Source organism: Chiloscyllium plagiosum, unplaced genomic scaffold (assembly GCF_037043375.1).
Source record: "Chiloscyllium plagiosum isolate Xiang-an unplaced genomic scaffold, Cpla_swu_hap1 HiC_scaffold_27, whole genome shotgun sequence".
In the NCBI taxonomy this organism is placed as follows: domain Eukaryota; kingdom Metazoa; phylum Chordata; class Chondrichthyes; order Orectolobiformes; family Hemiscylliidae; genus Chiloscyllium; species Chiloscyllium plagiosum.
The window spans coordinates 21,889,001-21,907,820 of record NW_028270165.1 but is presented as its reverse complement, the minus strand read 5'-3'; the positions used below and the strand labels follow the sequence as shown (position 1 = coordinate 21,907,820).

The window sequence follows — 18,820 nt, the reverse complement described above, 5'->3', positions numbered from 1 at the left end:
TCTAACCGAAAATGGAAGGTGTCGCTTAGTCCCGTGTGAATCTTGTTATACACCTTCCCGTGTGAATCTTCTTATCTGTATGTAACCAGAATGGAATGTGTTTTTTAGCCTTGCTCTGCTGTTCACATGAATGTTTATATCTGGAAAAGAGTATATCAGCTGGAGAAGTCTCCAGTTCGGTAGAGTCTGCTCCGGGGTTACGTTTAACCGCCGAGCGTGGGTTGTTGGCAACCGCTCTACGAGAACTGACGGCTCCCAGTTTTGGTAACATGTAGAGTGAGTATAAGCCAGACCCGTTGTAAGTACGAGACTGGTTGTGGTGACACTGCGGGGAATAAAACACTTATATTCTAGCAGACTCGCCTCTTGGCTGTTTGTTCTGTGTCAGACTACTTTCCTGCGAGCCTGGTCCTTGACCTTGAGAATTTTTTAAAACATTTTGGCTTAGTCGGCTGGATCAATCGCAATTGAGGAAAGATTTTGATACAGAACAATGTTTTGGAAAAAGGCTAAGAAACCAGAGGAACAAACTCTGGAGGTCCCGACCGTCCCGGGATGGCATGGGCCGTGGCATGGCGTGGCAGTTTGTTTGAGAAATGGTGGGGGGCGACCGGAGGACTGGGAGGCCGAGGGCGTAGGAACCCAGGGTCGCTGCTGTCCACCCTTGAGAGGATCCCAGTCCTGCCGAAGAACCCCTTGCCTGGGGTACAGCGGAGGATGTGGGCCTGTGCGGCGGCTTGTAGACAACAGTCAGACAAGCGCCAAAAAGCTGAAGCAGAATTAGCCCTCCTGAAACATGAGCAGGGACTCAGTTCGGGAGATGCCTCTATGTTGAGGCAGGAAATTATGAAGTTAAAAGCTGAATTGACAGCATTAACTGAACTAGCAGGACGAACTATTATGTATCTGTCTGCTAAGAAACGGAAAGAGAAAAGGAAGGTCCCTCGAACCCCGGACCCGGTACAAGTACGGGCGTTTGTAGCCCAGTTAAATAACGGGGATCGGTGGGATATCGATCATTGGGATGGGAACATTTGGGGAGATTTAGATGATCAGTACGAAGAGGACCCACCCGTACTCCAAGCTAAACCAGTGGTTAGGAGAAAGCAGGTTCAGAGACGTCTCCCAGTGCAACGGGAGGTAATGTTAGATGAGAAAGGAAACCCTATACGGAATGAACAAGGGGAGGCAATTATGCATGAATTACCGCGGGCTCAGCCTCCCGCAGAATTCTCTGAATTAACGGAAGACTTCACTACCGATGAGGTGCTGTTTATCACCCAGAAAACCCGACGTAATCCTGGGGAGCCGTTAGAGCTATGGCTAATTCGGCTCCTCGAGGAAGGGGGGCAACAAGTGCAGGTAGACTATCAGGATGCTCCCAAGTTTGGTGGATTAGCAAAGGATGCTGCCATAGACCTGGGGTACCGCAACCAAGCCAAGGATATGGTAATAGATCGCAGTATGGGGACCCTATTTGGGATGTATGCCAGGGCAGTGGCCGAACAGTATCCCTTCCCGTCCGATTGGCCCCCCTTGGAAGGAACTTGGACAACAATTAAGGAAGGGGTTCAGAGGCTAACCCGTTTGTGTGTGCGGGATGCCCTGTTGCTGGGAGTGCTGGACGAGGTAGATAACACAAATGTTAGTAGACAGACTAGAGACCACCTAGTGAAGACTGCTCCCCCCCCCCCCCCATTATAAACCACTGTTATTAACCATAATGTTGAGTGGACGGGGAGAAACCCTAGGAGATGCCCGTAGTATGATGAGGGAGATGGGTGGTTTGGGGGATTGGGGACCCACAACCCGTGCTTCTCAGGGGGGCACGGAGGGGCGTCGCCCTGAGGCTCGGGCAGGGGGAAAAGTAAACCCTAATCAAGGAAGTAACCAAGGCCCCTCACGGCGTGCTTTGTGGCAAGCTTTGATACGGGCGCAGGTCCCAGCATCGGAGATTGATGGCCTACCTACACCGGAATTAAAAGACTTATGCAGACGAAAGGGACTGAAGGTGTCCCGGGTAGAGACGGAGTCCCGACCCACTATGGAAGACCTAGTGGAATTACTAACACAAAAATGTCAGACACGGGGTCCGGTTGTTAATGAGCCTCGAAGGGGTAGAACTTCCACTTCCCAGCGGTGGGAATCCTCGGAGGACGAGGAGGAGGAGGAGGTACGGCCTCCCCTCCGAGAGTGTTATAAAGTGGATAGGCGTGGCCGGAAACCTAGTAAGAAAGGCAAGAACAAAGAAGGACGAGGCAAACGTCTTTACCCAGTGCTGTCTGGGGAAGATGAATGGGAGGAACAATAGGAATCGGGCCAAGCCCCAAGGGTTTGCCCACGAACGAGCCAATGGTCAGCAGACGACATTCGACCTCATGTATCATTGACTATCTATTGGCGCAAATCCGTCCAAACCGTTATGGCTCTAGTGGACACAGGGGCGGAGGCCACCTTAATCTATGGGACGCCCCATAAGTTTAAAGGAACCCCAGTCACGCTGGTTGGGCTGGGAGGTAATCTGATTGAAGGAAAAACAGTACAATTGCCCCTAAAGATAGGTACAATTCCCATTAAAACTTATTCAATTATCATTACACCGGTTAGAGAATGGATCCTGGGAATGGACATTCTGGCCGGTTTAACACTTCACCTCCAACAAGGGAAGTTTGAATTTGGAATCACGAAAATGAATTTGCGCTGTAGGACGGTGTTAGTGGGAAAGGTTAAAATGGACCCCTTCCCCATCCCGATCGCCGATCGCGTAATAAGTCTTAGACAGTATAGGATTCCCGGCGGACATAAAGAAATATCCGCCACAATTAAGGATTATTTGGAAGCGGGAGTGCTTAGGACATGCACCACGGCGTGGAATAACCCCTTATGGCCCGTACATAAAGCCGATGGGTCATGGCGGATGACGGTAGATTATCGGCAACTAAACCGTCACACTCCGGCCTTGACGGCAGCGGTCCCGGATGCCGTCACTATTATAGGACGAATCCAACATCATCCAGGGGTGTGGTACGGAGTAATTGATTTGGCTAATGCCTTCTTCACAATTCCTATTCCCGAAGATAGGCAGGAACAGTTCGCATTCACTTGGGAGGGTAGACAATTCACGTTCACGCGACTGCCTCAAGGATATCTGCATAGCCCTACTATCTGCCACCGGATAGTTGCAGAACACTTGGCTGCCTTTAAAGTGCCTGACGAAGTGATGATCTCGCACTATATTGACGATATGATGATACAGGGGACAAGTCAGAAGCAGGTTCAGGAATTGCTGGACCAACTGGTTCAACATATGCGAGGATATGGGTGGGAGATCAACCCAGCCAAAATCCAGGGTCCCTCACAAACGGTAAAATTCTTAGGAATCGTGTGGAACAAGGGGGAAAGGGAAATCACTGCGAAAGCTAAAAATAAGATTCAGGTCTTTGCCGTCCCTCACACCCAGAAGGACGTGCAGCAATTTATTGGGTTATTCGGATTCTGGAGACAGCATATTCCCCATTTAGGACAAATTTTAAAACCTTTGTATCGAGTTACGAGGAAAAAGGCAGCGTTCGAATGGACGGAGGTCCATCAAACTGCATTTGAAATGGCCAAGCAAGCGATACAGCAAGCTGTATCCTTGGGAAAGATACAGTCAGGACCTGTAGAACTGCAAGTCTCAGCACAGGGGGATTATGCCAATTGGAGCTTATGGCAAAAACAGGAAAGAACCCGTAAGCCACTGGGATTTTGGTCCCGAAAATTACCCCCGGCAGGGGAACGGTATACCCCCTTTGAGAAACAGTTATTAGCATGCTACTGGGGCTTGGTGGAAACCGAAGCCCTGACCATTGGACATGAAGTGATCATGAGAACAGCTATCCCTATTCTTCCGTGGGTACTTAGTGACCCCACTACCCACCGAATAGGAACTGCCCAAGAGAGCAGCATCATTAAATGGAAATGGTATGTGTCGGAGAGAGTGCGGACTGGACAGAAAGGAGTGTCAGTCCTACATGAGCAAGTGGCGGAGGCCCCTGAGGAAGGGGAAAAGCGGTTTGAGGTGATTGAATACAAGGAATCACCCGTTAAGATGGGAAAACGGTATGATGAACTGACCCCGGATGAACAAGCCACGGCTTGATTCGTAGATGGGTCAGCCCAATGGAAAGCGGGACAGGCCACCTCACAAGGACTACATACTATTGGAAGGTGGATGCCATCCGTAATGATGACTCAAGGAGAGACAGCTGAAATAATGATACGATCTCTGCAATGGGAACTGGATGTCTGGGGCGCCACTCAGGAACTGTTTGAGAACATTACGGCTCAGTTAAATTGGACTGCCTGTCATATTCAAATGTTGCATGCTCAAATACAGAAAGAACGCTTTTTGCGTGTGGTAACATCCCCCAATGTACAGGCGTGGAGGGGACTATGGAATGTATCTGAGAAATTGTGGATGATAACCCATCCAGAGCGAACATGGTGTAACGCAACTATGTGTAACGGATACTTTGTTACCATGAATGTAACCCACACTGTTACGGTCTGTCGATATTATGTATTACCAGTGATTACATCTTCTGGATATTATTTTCTGAAGACAAGGGGACAGTGGTTTAGCCCAGATACCAATATTACCTATGATCTGTCCGCTTGTGAACAGACTGATCAGGGGAAAACTTGCCTACTGATGGACAGGTATCGGGACCCTTGCTTGACTAAGGGAACGGCCCTGTGCGAATGGACTGTTGAGACTCCAAGGGACATGATGTGGCAGATTGGGCCACACACGCTCTGTGTGGTTACCAATAATCCACATCCTATGCTTCCCTCAGCACCGTTCTCGGGATGCCTCTCAAATGTCTATCAGTGGCACTGGCAGAATCACACCTATTTGTTGACCACTTATAGCAGTGCTCGCCACTTTACCAAGGTGCAGTGGAAAGTGCTGAGGAATCCCTGGAACATTTCCCTGGATCGGTTTAAGCGAGCATTGGACCGATCCGAGGAGCTTAAGCAGATATTACGAAAGCATCAAACCAATGTCACCAAGGTTACGGTGTCTACCTTTATACATGGACAGGAGGTAGTACATGCTGCCCGTGTAGTGGACGTGGAGTCAGCTCATCATTGGTGGGACATATTGAGTGGTATGTCCTCCACTGCGGGGACATTCCTGTTCCCACCCTTGTCGATCCTGGTAGCGGTCCTGGTGATTTTAACATGCTGTAATGTCCTGACTTGCTTGTATATTTGGCGTGTACGTAGGCGCTTGTTAGAAAGAATACATATGGGCATAATGTAACACATGTATTGGGTCAAGCAGTGGAATGTGGTGTAAAATTATGTCCCAATACATGTGTGAATCATTATGCAACACATGTATTGGGCCAAGCAGTGGAATGTGGTGAAAGGGTTAAAATTGTGTCCCAATACATGTGTGAATCTAACCGAAAATGGAAGGTGTCGCTTGGTCCCGTGTGAATCTTGTTATACACCTTCCCGTGTGAATAACCAGAATGGAATGTGTTTTTTAGCCTTGCTCTGCTCTAACCGAAAATGGAAGGTGTCGCTTAGTCCCGTGTGAATCTTGTTATACACCTTCCCGTGTGAATCTTCTTATCTGTATGTAACCAGAATGGAATGTGTTTTTTAGCCTTGCTCTGCTGTTCACATGAATGTTTATATCTGGAAAAGAGTATATCAGCTGGAGAAGTCTCCAGTTCGGTAGAGTCTGCTCCGGGGTTACGTTTAACCGCCGAGCGTGGGTTGTTGGCAACCGCTCTACGAGAACTGACGGCTCCCAGTTTTGGTAACATGTAGAGTGAGTATAAGCCAGACCCGTTGTAAGTACGAGACTGGTTGTGGTGACACTGCGGGGAATAAAACACTTATATTCTAGCAGACTCGCCTCTTGGCTGTTTGTTCTGTGTCAGACTACTTTCCTGCGAGCCTGGTCCTTGACCTTGAGAATTTTTTAAAACACCATTTGATTGATTGGGACTTGAATATCAGCAGCCATTCAAATCAAGAAGGCATGATTGCTTTTGTTTGCTTGAAAGATTTTGGACACTGGTGCGGCAGGAAGAATACTGAGACACCGAATAAGGGAGATTCCGTGCGCTGACTGTGAAAAGTGCTTCAAACCATTTACTCAGCTTGGAGGAATCAAAATCTCACCCCTCACGGTGGGAAAGACTATGTCCCCGTTCTGTTTGTAATTTCAAATCCAAAGCAACACAAGGAAAGCTCCCCCAACGGGGAAACCGTGGAAATGTGGGAACAGTGTGAAGGGATTCCCTTCCCCATCCCTGCTGGAAACCCACAGATGCATTCACACCGGGGAGAGGCCATTCACCTGCTCAGTGTGCAGGAAGGGGTTCAGTCGGATCTGCCATCTGCAGACGCACGAGTGGGTCCACAAGGGAGAGAAGCTATTTACGTGCCCCATGTGCAGGAGAGGGTTCACTCAGTCAGTTGCATTGCTGACCCACCAGCGGGTCCACACTGGAGAGAGGCCATTCACCTGCTGTAAATGCCAGAAGGGCTTCACCTGCTCCTCCCACCTGCGGAGGCACCAGTGAGTTCACGTGCCATCGCAGGGGGAATTGAACGAGTCATGGCTGAATGCCACTGGGGGCTCCCAGGTTAGAATCCTGCCGCGGCAGATGGCAGAATTGGAATTCAGTGAGTAATCTGGACTTCAGATTCTAAGGATGAAACCAGTTTCAGGGGAAAACTCCCCATCTGATTCACTCATGTCCTTTTTAGGGAAGGAGCCTGCTGTTGTGGGAAAGGGTTCACTCAGTCGTCCCAGCTGCATGCTTTACCCGGCTGTACCAGGGATCCAGTTCCAAAGCAACATCTCAGCTGACCAATAATAAAGAGAGTGGGGGTGGGGGGAGTTGGGGGAGTGTGTGCACTTTGAGCTTGATCTTTTTTTTAAAAACTACTTTTTGTGCACCTTTTTGCTGGGAGATTTGAAGCTGTAACAAAATTGGGGAGATGTAGAAATTACCTGAACTTACTGCTAGGCTTAAATGCTTGTTGAAAGCCGTGAGATCCAACAGGTTTTTGTTTTAAAGTTGCTCATTGCTTTCAGCTTCCAGCACTAAGTTTCCAATGTCATATCTCAGAAGGAGCAGTGAATGAGTAGCTAATATTGTTAGAAATTGTCAAATTTTCAGTACTGCAGGTTCATTGTTTCATTGGCATTGCAACGTTTACTGGCAACAGTGGGAAGTGTGGGCTGTATTCACTGGAAACAAAGTTTAAAAATCACACAAACACCAGGGTATAGTTCAACAGGTCTATTTGGAAGCACTGGGTTTCGGAACGCTGCTGCTTCATCAGGTAGCTGCGGAATAGGATCATAAGACACAGAATATATAGCAAAAATTATAGTGCCATGCAACATAAATGATATATTGAAGAAATCTAGATTGCTGTTAAGTCTTTCACCTTTTAAAATCGGTTACAGATTTCGGTTCATTAATATGCAAATTCCAGAACTTCTTTTCAGTCACATTCTCCTGGTAACATAATGTTTTATAAAAGGAGGTGACACCTCAGGTCAGACAACACATGAAAGCTGAGAGGTTATAGTATGTCTGTAACCCAATCTTGAGTCAGACGGGTTCTACTTCCAAATATATAATCCTGCAAATGCAAATTCACCCCAAAGACTGCTGTGTGTAAGTGCATGCATAAGAGAGAGCGTGTGTGCGCGCGTGTGTGTGCTGGGTAAAGTGTGTGTGTGATGGAATATAACATGTAAGAGGGTGTATGCGTGGCCGTGAGTGTGTGGGGTGTATTTGTGTATGTCTAAGGGAGAGCGTGTCTGTTAGGGAGGGTGTGCGCGAGCGTGCCAGTGTGTAAGAGTGTGTGTGTGAGAGAGAGTGTGTGTGTATCGTGTAGCTGGGTCTCCTGTCGTGTGACATGAAATCAAGGTCTCGGCTGAGGCCATCCTCATGTGTTCCAAACTTGCCTATAAGCCTCTGCTCAGCCACTAGAAATGATTAAGCAGTTACACAACCCACATTGGAGAGGACAAGGTGAAGGGCTTATGCCGGAAACGTCGATTCTCCTGCTCCTCGGATGCTTCCTGACCTGCTGTGCTTTACCAGCACCGCGCTCTAATCTCCAGCATCTGCAGTCATTACTTTCGCCCTGGAAGCGGTGAATATTCTATTCCTAGTATTTTAAATATTTTCAAATCTTCCCACTCCCCTCACCCTAAACCTATTACCTCCAGCTTTGGAATACCTCTACCCTGGGGTAAATACAGAAACGTTGAGCAGCCAGACAAAATCCAAAAAGAATAAAATGCACAGGCACAGGGAAAAGACATTTCAGCAAAAAAAAATGGCTTCGGCAATTTTCTCTCGTTTTCGCATTTGGACACTTAAAAGTTTGTCATGATTTAGAGGTGTCAGTGTTGGGCTGGAGTGTATAAAGTTAATAATCACACAATACCAGGTTGTACTCCAAAAGACTTGTTCGGAAGCTCGAGCTTTCTCCTTAAGGTCATAAATTCTGTCTTGTGATCTTATACTCCACAACTGCCTGACACAGGAGCAGCACTCCGACAGCTAGCGCTTTCAAAAAAGTTTGTTGGACTAGAACCAGGTATTGTGTGATTTTTAACTTTAAAATTTGTCATTAACAGCAGCATCGCGACAGAGCATACTGAGCATGCTCCACAGTGTCAGCAAGCACTGCGCATGTCCGCTGGTGTCAGCAAAGCATTGCGCATACTCCTGGTTGACTGCAGAAATGGTGTGCGAGCTCCTTACCATGGACCAATGGAGAATCTTGGAGGACCGGAAGGAGTTTGGTCGTCCAGGCAATTAGTCATTGTCGAAATGTGGAAGTTGGACCGTGAGCTCTGAAGCTGCTGCTGTTCCTTTCTCTCTTAATAATATTAAACCTCACCACAGACTGTAACTTCCTTCCTCTGTCTAACATTTGTGAGTATAACTGTCGTTCTCACCACTTTTCCCATTTCTTTTTCATTCTGGTGTTCGATAGTTGACTTGCAGCAACTGAAAGGAATGAGTGAATCGAGGGAGGAGGCGGACTGTGGAAAAGTTGATCCAGGTCTGTTTCTCAATTTGCAAACACATGGCAAATGCAGTGCCACAATGTGAAGTTACGGCCTTCGATGTGTAAAAAAAAACAGATATGAGGTGCATTATTTAAATGGTGATATGTTGAGATGTGGTGAAATGAGGAATGTGGATGCGAGAGATCAGAGTTGAAACGTGTGGCGCTAAAAGACACAGCAGGTCAGGCAGCAACTGATGAGGAGAGTCGACGTTTTGTGCACGAGCTCTTCATCAGGAATGATGTGTGGATGGATAAAGGGGCCTCAGCGCCCTTCGAAACAAGTCAATGCCAGTTGTTACGGGCGCAGCAAGCAATGAGCAAAGCAAGTGATATATTAGCCAGAGGAATTGAGTGCAGAAGTGGGGATGTCTTCTTGCAGTTCTGTCGGTCGTTGAATGTACTCAAGGCTGAGATCATTTGACTTTGAAGAACAATGAAGTGGATGGTTATGGGGGAAGGCAAGAAAATGGTTGTAAGACCAGTATAGAACAGTTACAGAGTCATACAGCACAGAAACAGACCATTCAGTGCAACTAGTCCATGCTGACTGTGTTCTGAAACTAAACTAGTCTCACCTTCCAGTGATTGGTACATATCCTTCCGAACCTTTCCTATTCATGTGCTTATCCAAATGACTTTTAAACATTGTAATTTTAACGACATCCACCAGCTCCTCTGGGCATGATTCCACACACGAACCACTGTTTGTCTTAAAATAAAATGATGCCCGTCATGTTTTTTAAAAATATTTCCCCTCTCATCTTCAAAATTTGTTCCCTATTCTTGAAACGCCCGCCCTAGGGAAAGAATACGTGCCGTTCACCTCATCTATTCCCCTCATGATTCTATAATCCTCTCCAAGGTCACCTCTCAACCTCTGATGCTCCAGTGGTAAAAAGTTCCAGCTTATCTACCGAGATTCGGGCATATTCATATCCAGCTATGAACTGCTCAGTGCTGGTGCCAGCTGGAAAGACCAAATGACCTATTCCACTCCCAACTCTCACACTCTGTGTGTCGGACAGCAAGAGAACATACGACATTGGTGCAGAAAGTCGGCAATTCAGCCCATCAGGTCTGTCCCACTATTCAATTACGGCTGATACATTTCTCAACCCCATTTTGAAATTTGGGTTTTGGAAAGGCAAATCAAGGCAGTATCTGCAGTTCATGGGAATTGTTCAATAAAGATACCTTGGAGTGCAAGTTCACAGTTTCCTCAAAATGGAGTTGCAGGTAGACAGGATAGCGAAGAAGGTGTTTGGTATGCTTGCCTTTATAGGTCAGTGCATTTCAGTACAGAAATTGGGAGGTCATGTTGAGGCTGTAAAGGACATTGATTAGGCCACTTTTGGAATATTGCGTTCAGTTCTGGTTTCGCTGCTACAGGAAAAGTGTTGTGAACCTCTGAAAGATTTTGGAAAAGATTTACAAAGCTATTGCCAGAGTTGGAGGGTTTGAGCGATTATGGAGAGGCTGAATAGGCTGGGGCTGTTTTCCCTGGAACATTGGAGGCTGAGGAGTGACTTTATAGAAGTTCATAAGGAGCATGGATAGCGTGAATAGCCAAAATCTTTTCCAGAGAGTAGGGGAGTCCAAAACTGGAGGGTATAGGTTTGAGGTGAGAGGGGAAAGATTTAAAAGGAACCTTATGGGCAACTTTCTCACGTGGAGTGTGCTGAGTGTATGGAATGAGCTGCCAGATAATAGTGGAGGCTGGTGTAATTACAGCATTTTAAAAGGCATCTGGTAGTAGGGAGAATTGAGAGGGATATGGGCGAAGTGCTGGCAAATGGGACTGTGTTAATTTAGGATATGTGGTCAGCACAGACAATTTGGACTGAAGGAAAGCAGTGAGTGTCAGAAAGTGTCATTGTGAAGACTGGACTTTCAGAACAGCTTTCAAAGATGTTCTATCCTTACTGGGATCATGATGGGATTTTAATTTGTGTTCTCATAAGACCTCGATCTCTGGGTTACTTAACCATTATCACTAAATCACAATCTTCACTTCATTGACAATTTTCTGCTGAATATTTTCCTTTATTCATTCATGGGATGTGGCACTTTATCTCCCAGAAAAGCCAAGTGCCATTTCAGAGGGCAGTTACGAGTTAACCACATTATTGTGGATCAAGAGTGACACAATCGCCAAACTGGGTAAGGACTAAAGATTTCCTTCCTTAACAAGATAGGTCCTTATATCAATTGCTAAGATCACCAAAGCTGCGATAAGCTTTATATTCCAGATATATTAATTGATTTCAAAGTGCATCGGGGACATAGCTGTATCATTTGAAACTCCAGATGTTAAATCCAGTAATAATGCCAAAATGCCACCAACTCCGTACAATCTCTAATTTTCCAACACTGACTGGCCGGTAGTTGCCAGTTGTACCCTTTTCCCCTTTATTACTTACTATTCAATTCAACCCATTGAATCAATTCTGCCATTTATTCACATCACGTTTGCTCTGGTAAACATCAACTCCAATTCCCTGCATTTCCCCATAATCCTCAATTCCCTCACTGGTTTAAAAAATCTGACAGCCTTGAATGTACTTAACGACCCAAGCTCAACAACACTCTGTAGTAACATGTTCCACAGATTTGCTGCCCTCTGGAACAATTCCTATCTGTCTTCAACATGCAATCCCTCATTTGCAGGTTATTCCCTCTGGTGCTAGACTCACCCACAAAGGTAAACTTTTCCACATCAACCCCGTCAAGTATCCTCAGAATCTTGTATGTGAAAATAAGGTTACCTCTAAACCTTCTAACTTCGAATAAGTACAGGCCCAACCTATTCACTTCTCTTCATATGATATTCTTTCCATCCCTGATATCATCCTGGTCAACCTTCTCTGGACTGCCTCCAAAGCCAGTATATCTTTCCACCCAGTGCTCAGTTGTGGCTTGACTGGTGCCTGACATAGGTTCACTATAACCTCACTACTCTATTTTATACTCTATTTAAAGGCCAACCTCCCATTTGCCTTCCCTATTATTCACTGAACTTGGCTGAAGAGATGCATGGATATGGGCTTCCAAATCCCTCTCTTCAACAGCTTTCTCCATTTAACATTCAACACTTTTCCTCCTGCCAAAGTGCACAACCTCATTTCCCCACATTCTATTCCATCTGCTAAGGGTTTGCTCATTTGCTTAACTTGTCTATATCCCTCTCCAGATATTTCATGTCATTCTCACCACCTGCCTTCCCATCAACCATCTTTTCTGCAATCTTGGCAATAGTGCATTCACTTTACTTATCCAAGGAATTCATTTACATTTTGTAAATAATTTTGGCCCCAGCACTAATTCCTGTGGCAGACTACTAGTTACAATTTGCTATCCTGAACATGCCCCTTATCCCAATTGAATCATTGATTAGCCAATCCTCTGTCCATGCCTCTTTGCTTATTATTTCATGAGATGTGAATATCATTGGCTCTGCCAACAACCCTTCCCAAACTGTCCTTGAAAAAGTGATGCTGAACTGCCTCTTAAATTGCTTCACAATTATGATTTGGTCTGCAATAATGTTCAGGAGCGAATTCCAGGATTTTGATCAATAACAAAGAAGCAATGCGATATATTTCACAGTTGGAATGCTGTGTTCACACTTACCTGCTCTTGGTGGTTGAGGTGGTGGTTGGAAGGTGCTTTTGAAGAGCCACCACTTAATCAAGCCAGACTGATAGATTGTGGCCAGAGATTCTGCTTTTTGACTTTCTTCATCAATCTACATTCTTTCCAGGCACGTTTTTAGTCTCAAACTGCCACAGACTGCCTCCTGTTATAGCTTCAGTCAACTATAATAATATGACGATTCTTGGGTTGATTTTTCACACCTGAGTGCAACATAAATACAGATCATTGTTTCCAGCTTTGGTGGAACAAAAAACAGCAAATTGGTGCATAATTACAGTTAGTGCAAACAAAGCTAGCGATCGATAAAGGTTAACCCTGTTCACATCAATGGCCAAATTACATTTTGAAAACCACGCACACTCTGACAACATGTCAAAGTGGTGCATAGGAGGAGAAATGGGGCATTGAAGAGGAGTGAAATGATTGCTTTTGGTCACTGCCACCATTATCCGAAAATCAGGTTGAAAGGATTCTTAAAAGGTGGGCAAAGAAGTGGAGTGGTATAACACTTCAGACACCGCAAAGTGTAAGACCACTTTCTCGTGGAAGAAAAGGACATTTCTTATTTCTAGAAGAACGGGGAAACAAACGGGGAATACATCTGAATTTGGAGCTCTTTCTTATTAAGGATGTTCCTTCATCACAGTCTTGGTTTAGAGCATAAGTTCTTCATCAGGAATGAAGGTTGGTCCAAGGGGGCTGAGAGATAATTGGGAAGGGGATGGGGATGGAGGGGAGGTAGCTGTGAATGAAATAGGTCGATGGAGGTGGGGAGAGATCAGGAGAGGTAAGACAGGAGGGTGGAGCGAATAGGTGTGAAGCAAGATAAAAACGTAGGACAGATCAAGAGGCCAATGCCGAGTTGGAAGGTTGGATCTGGGACAAGGCGCGTGGTGTGGGAGTCAGGGTGTGGGGAAATATGGAAGCTGATGAAATCAACATTGATCCCATGTAGTTGATGGGTCCCAAGGCGGAAGATGAAGTGTTCTTCCTACAAGCGTCAGTTAGCTAGATCTTGGAGGGGGATGCGGCCTAGGACTTGCATGTCGTTGATGGATTGGGAGGGGGAGTTAAAGTATTCAGCCACAGGGCGGTGGGGTCGTTTAGTTTTGGAGTCCTCGAGCTGCTCCCTGAAATGTTCTGCAAATTGGCATCCAGTCTCCCCAATGTGGCAGAGCAATGGACATATAAATAAGTCTTATAAACAAATTGTGTAAATTTTAGCATGCCAGAGTTATTATCTTCAATTAAGTTAAAGAAAATTTTAATTAAATTGGGTGACTGCATGAAACGGTTTGTTGGTCAGGCTCAACTCATCACCTTCACATGAGACAATGCCATTTATTGCGGTGAACTGCTCTTTTTGCTATAAAATCACAAGTTATTGATTTATTTTCACAACTTACTGGCATTCACACCTGCACATTCAATGTCAAACTCAGACAACATAAATGAAATTACACCATTAATTTTGTTTTACAACAATCCAACAGATTAATCAATAATACACAGTGAATACCAAGGCTGATGAATGTGAAATTAAATTTGACCAAAAAAATATAAAATCAAGATGGGAGATAACAAATGGGGGAAGGGCAGAAGGCAAGAAATGCAGCAGCATAGAAGGCGCACCTCCAGGGAGTGTATTTTACGAACAACAACTGCTAAATTTAAACAAACACTCTGACATGATTCTCCGTTTTTAACGTAAACCATACCCCCATACAGTAGATACCATTTAAATAAGTTAATAATTACAAGCCTTGAGCAAATTCAGCCTCCAGCTTCTTTGAGCTCGGACCTTCCTCCAGCTCCAGTGGGTTGTTGAACTCCTGGGCTCCAGCTGCCACTCCTCCACTGAAGAAGCTTTGGGAAGCAGATGCAAAGGCAAGATACAGAACAGAGCAACTTGCCAAGGAAAGCTGCTTATGGAGACATTGAGCAATAGCATCATATGGTTTTGACCCATCGACCTCTGGGTCATCTGCCCAGCACACTCATGCTGTACTACTCTGCTTCAGTCTCCCAGCAGCTGGATTGTGGATCAGTTTAAAGTAGATCCTATATCTCTGATAACATCGCTACACAAGGCAGTGAAGAAAGGTTTGAGTACACTAACCTTCATCAGTTAGGGAATTGAGTATAGATGTAGGGAAGTTATAGTGTAGTTATACAGGACGTTGATGAGGCTGCACCTGGAATATTGTAATCAGTTTTGGTCCCCATGGTATCGTTTGACTTCTGACTTCTTCAACTCTGGGTTTGTGTTGAACTTGATGGGATACCTTGTCCAACTCAGCATGTTTAAACAGGATTGCTCGGAGGGATTCAATTGAAACATTTGAGGAGGTGAGCTCAACAAGATTGGACTATTCAAAGTTACTTGGACTCTATTTTAAACTTACATCAGGACCAGTAGTCAGAGACACGTACAGCATGGAAACAGACCCTTCAGTCCAACTTGTCCATGCTGACCTGATACCCTAAATTAATCTAGTCCCATTTGACAGCACCTGACCGATATCCTGTGGCAGTTCATTTCATATATGTACCACCCTCTGCATGAAGACGTTGTCCCTTTAATATATTTCGCCTCTCACCCTAAACCTATGCCCTCTCGTTCTGGACTGCCACATCCCAGGGAAAATACCTTCTCTATTACCCTGTCCATGCCTCTCATGAATTTGTAACCTCTATTAGGTCACTCCTCTGCCTCCGATGCTGCAGTGAAAACAGCCCCAGCCTATTCAGCCTCTCCCTGTAGCTCAAACCCTCCAAACCCCAGCAACATTCCGTAAGTCGTTTCTCATAGAGAAGTCAACTTTTCAGTCCTGAAGAAGGGTTAATACCCAAAACGCCGACTACTCCACATCCTGGTGCTGCCTGGCTTGCTGTATTCTCCCAACCTCCTGCGTGTCTCCTTCAGGTTGCAACATGTAGTGGCTCATTGGTTACCACTGCAGCCTCACAGCGCCGGGGACCCAGGTTTAATTCCAGCCTTGGGTGGCTGTCTGTGAGGAGTTTGCATATTCTCCCAGTGTCTGCATGGGTTTTCTCTGGGTGATCCTGTTTTCTTCCATAAACCAAAGATGTGCAGGTCATGTGGATTGGCCATGCTTAATTGCCCATAGAGTTAGGTACATTAGTCAGAGGGAAATGGGTCTGGGTGCGTTACTCTTCAGAGGGTCGGTGTGGACCTGTGGGACAAATGGCCTGTTTCCACACTGAAGCTAATCGCACCTGCCATTTTTTTGACTCTAACGAATTTCAGAGTAGACTCGACGGGCCGAATGGCCTAACTTCTGCTCCGATGATCTTGCGGTCTTAGGTTTCTCTGGATCATTTCATTGCCAATGTGCAGTCCCGGGCCCAATGAGCAGCAGTGTCCACTGAAAGCAAAGCTCATAGGATCGTAGAACTCCTACAGTGTGGAAACAAGTCCTTCAGCCCAACACATCTGCACTGAGCCTCCGAAGAGTAACCCAGTCAGATCCATTTTCCTACCCTCCACAAATTGCACACATACCCCCAAGGGTGGAATTCATCCTGGGTTCCTGGTGCCATGAGGCAACAGTGCTAAGCACTGAGTCACCGTGACGGCCATGAGCCACTGTGAGGTTGTGGTTGTTGGGGCTGGGGGAGGCAATTGCAGTCCAGCAGAAAAGAAAATCAGCTCACCTACTCTCCCACTGCACCCACTGTCAGAACTGGCATGAGATTCAGTCCATTGGGTGACCCAAGGCAGAACACCGGTGGGATCTGATGCTGGGAGCGTTGGTGCCCCCGCTGGTGCTTCCACAAGTTGCAGGAAACATGAACCACTTCCCACACTCGTGCCCGCTGAAGGGCCTCTCCCCTCCGTGGACACACTGGTGCTTCAGCAGGGCGGATGAGCAGGTAAAGCCCTTCCCGCACTCGGGGCAGGAAAATGGCTTCTCCACGGTGTGAACGGATTGGTGGCTCAGCAGGGCTAAAGAATTGCTAAAGGTCTTCCTGCACTTAGGACAACTGAACGACCTCTCGCCCATGTGGACCCACCAGTTGGCCAGCAGGTCAGAGGAAAGAGCAAATCCCTTTCTGCACTCGGGACAGAAGAACGGCCTCTCCTCGGTGTTGACCCACTGGTGTCTCAGCAGGTGGGAAGAACTTCTGAAAGCCATCTCGCACTCAGGGCAGGAGAACAGCCGTCCCTGGCGTGGACCAACTGGCCCATCAGCAGGGCAGGGGAATCACTGAAGGCCTTCCCACACTCAGGGCAGCAGAAGTGCCTCTTCCCCTCTGTGGACCCATTGGTGCTTCAGAACCCTTTCAAATTTCACAATATCCTTCCGGTAGGAGGGAGACCAGAATTGCACACAATATTCCAAAAGTATTCCACAATATTCCAATGTCCTGTACAGCCACAACATAACTTCCCAACTCCAACACTCAGTCAGAAGATTGGGAAAGTTTTCAAAACCCACAAAATAACATAGGAAAGAATGGAAGGACAAACCGAATTTTTGAGAGTCAGCTTGGAATCATCAATGAGAAATCGGCGGACTGGGTTTATTGGGGACCCGTTCTCCTTAACTACATTATATACGTATTTCTCTTGTGCTCTTCGTAGCTTCTCTGTGCTGCAGTGTGTAGTGGCTCGTTGAAATAATGTCCTGATGCAGCTTCGTTTGTGGGTGTTGGGATGATTGCTTCTGTGGTTAAGTGCTTGGTTTGTGTGTGTTGTTTTTCTGTCGACTCTAGTTTGAAGTTCCCCATTGACTGTTCGCTCTACTGTGACATCTAGGAATGGCACTTTGCTGTTGTTCTCCTCCTCTTCAAACCAGGAGCCCCCTCAGACCATAGTCTCATTACTTGGAGCACCAATACACAGACTAGTCAAAGGCCTCCACTGAAGACTAAAACACCAAGTCGAAGATTCACGCCACACCATTTATTCCATCCAAGAATTCCTGAACACCAAAGACACTAAGTTAGAAGAGGATGGAATAATCATGTCCTTTGACATACAGCCCTTTCACATCCATTAACATCAACGTGGCCAAAGAAAACTGAAGACACTACTCGAAGAACCAAAGACACAAACACCAAACAGCACCAAGTTCATCAGCAAAGATAACACTGGAGCTGTGGAGCTGTGCCTTACCACCCACTTCATATTCAGTAACAAGACTAACAAACAGATCAACGGAACATCCATGAAACCACCAGTGTCAGGATTCCTAGTAGAAGCAATAATGCAGAGACTCGAACAAACAGCCCTTCCAACGATCCAACCCAAACTTTGGTTCCGCTACAGTGATGACACTTTTGTCAGCACAAGATGAAACAAATTAGAGGAAACCTACAACACCATCAACAATCTCCTTACTGGCATAAAATTCGCAAAAGAGGAGAACAGTAACAAAGTGCCATTTATAGATGTCTCAGTAGAGCGAACAGTGAATGGTAAATTCAAAACAGCCTCTACAGGAAAACAACGTACGCGAACAAAGAACTTAACTACAAAAGCAATCACCCCGAGATATACAAACAAATCCGAATCAGGACACTATTCCAACGAGCCACTACACACTGCAGCACCCAGGAACAATGAAGGTCAATACAGCGCATTTAGGAAGAATGGTTAGCCAATAATCACGCTGAAAATGGCTTCCCTGGCCGGGAATCGAACCCGGGCCGCAACGGTGAGAGCGCTGAATCCTAACCACTAGACCACCATGGAGACACGGATGCCCCTTCGTCTGCTCTACTGAAAATTGCTTCGCTGCCCGGGAATCGAACACGGGCCGTGGTCGTCAGAAGACTTCCATCTGTCCATCCACCAATGTAATTTTTTTTATCCATTGTTCCCGATGCGATCTCTACAACATTGGGGAGACTGGAGGGTCAAGTCACATCTCCGGGACACCCGGACCAATCAACCGCAAAGCCCCGTGGTTCAACATTTCAACCCCCCTCCCACTCTGCCGAGGACATGCAGGTCCTGGGCCTGCTTCACCGCCGCTCCCTCCCTACCCGACGCCTGGAGGAAGAACGCCTCATCTTCCGCCTCGGA

At 46.3% G+C, this 18,820-nt stretch overlaps 1 protein-coding gene and 1 non-coding gene across 2 annotated transcripts in view; one reads left to right on the top strand and one right to left on the bottom strand.

Annotated features, from left to right (window-relative positions):
* LOC148143409 (uncharacterized) overlaps positions 1-8,894 on the top strand; it is a 204,486-nt gene extending 195,592 nt beyond the window's left edge. The window contains 1 exon segment of the mRNA XM_087975188.1: positions 8,672-8,894. Coding sequence (XP_087831314.1) covers positions 8,672-8,894 — 223 coding nt within the window.
* Positions 8,895-18,415: 9,521 nt separating this feature from the next.
* trnae-cuc (transfer RNA glutamic acid (anticodon CUC)) lies at positions 18,416-18,487 on the bottom strand. The gene has a single exon. It is a non-coding gene; the product is annotated as a tRNA-Glu (tRNA).
* Positions 18,488-18,820: the final 333 nt, after the last annotated feature.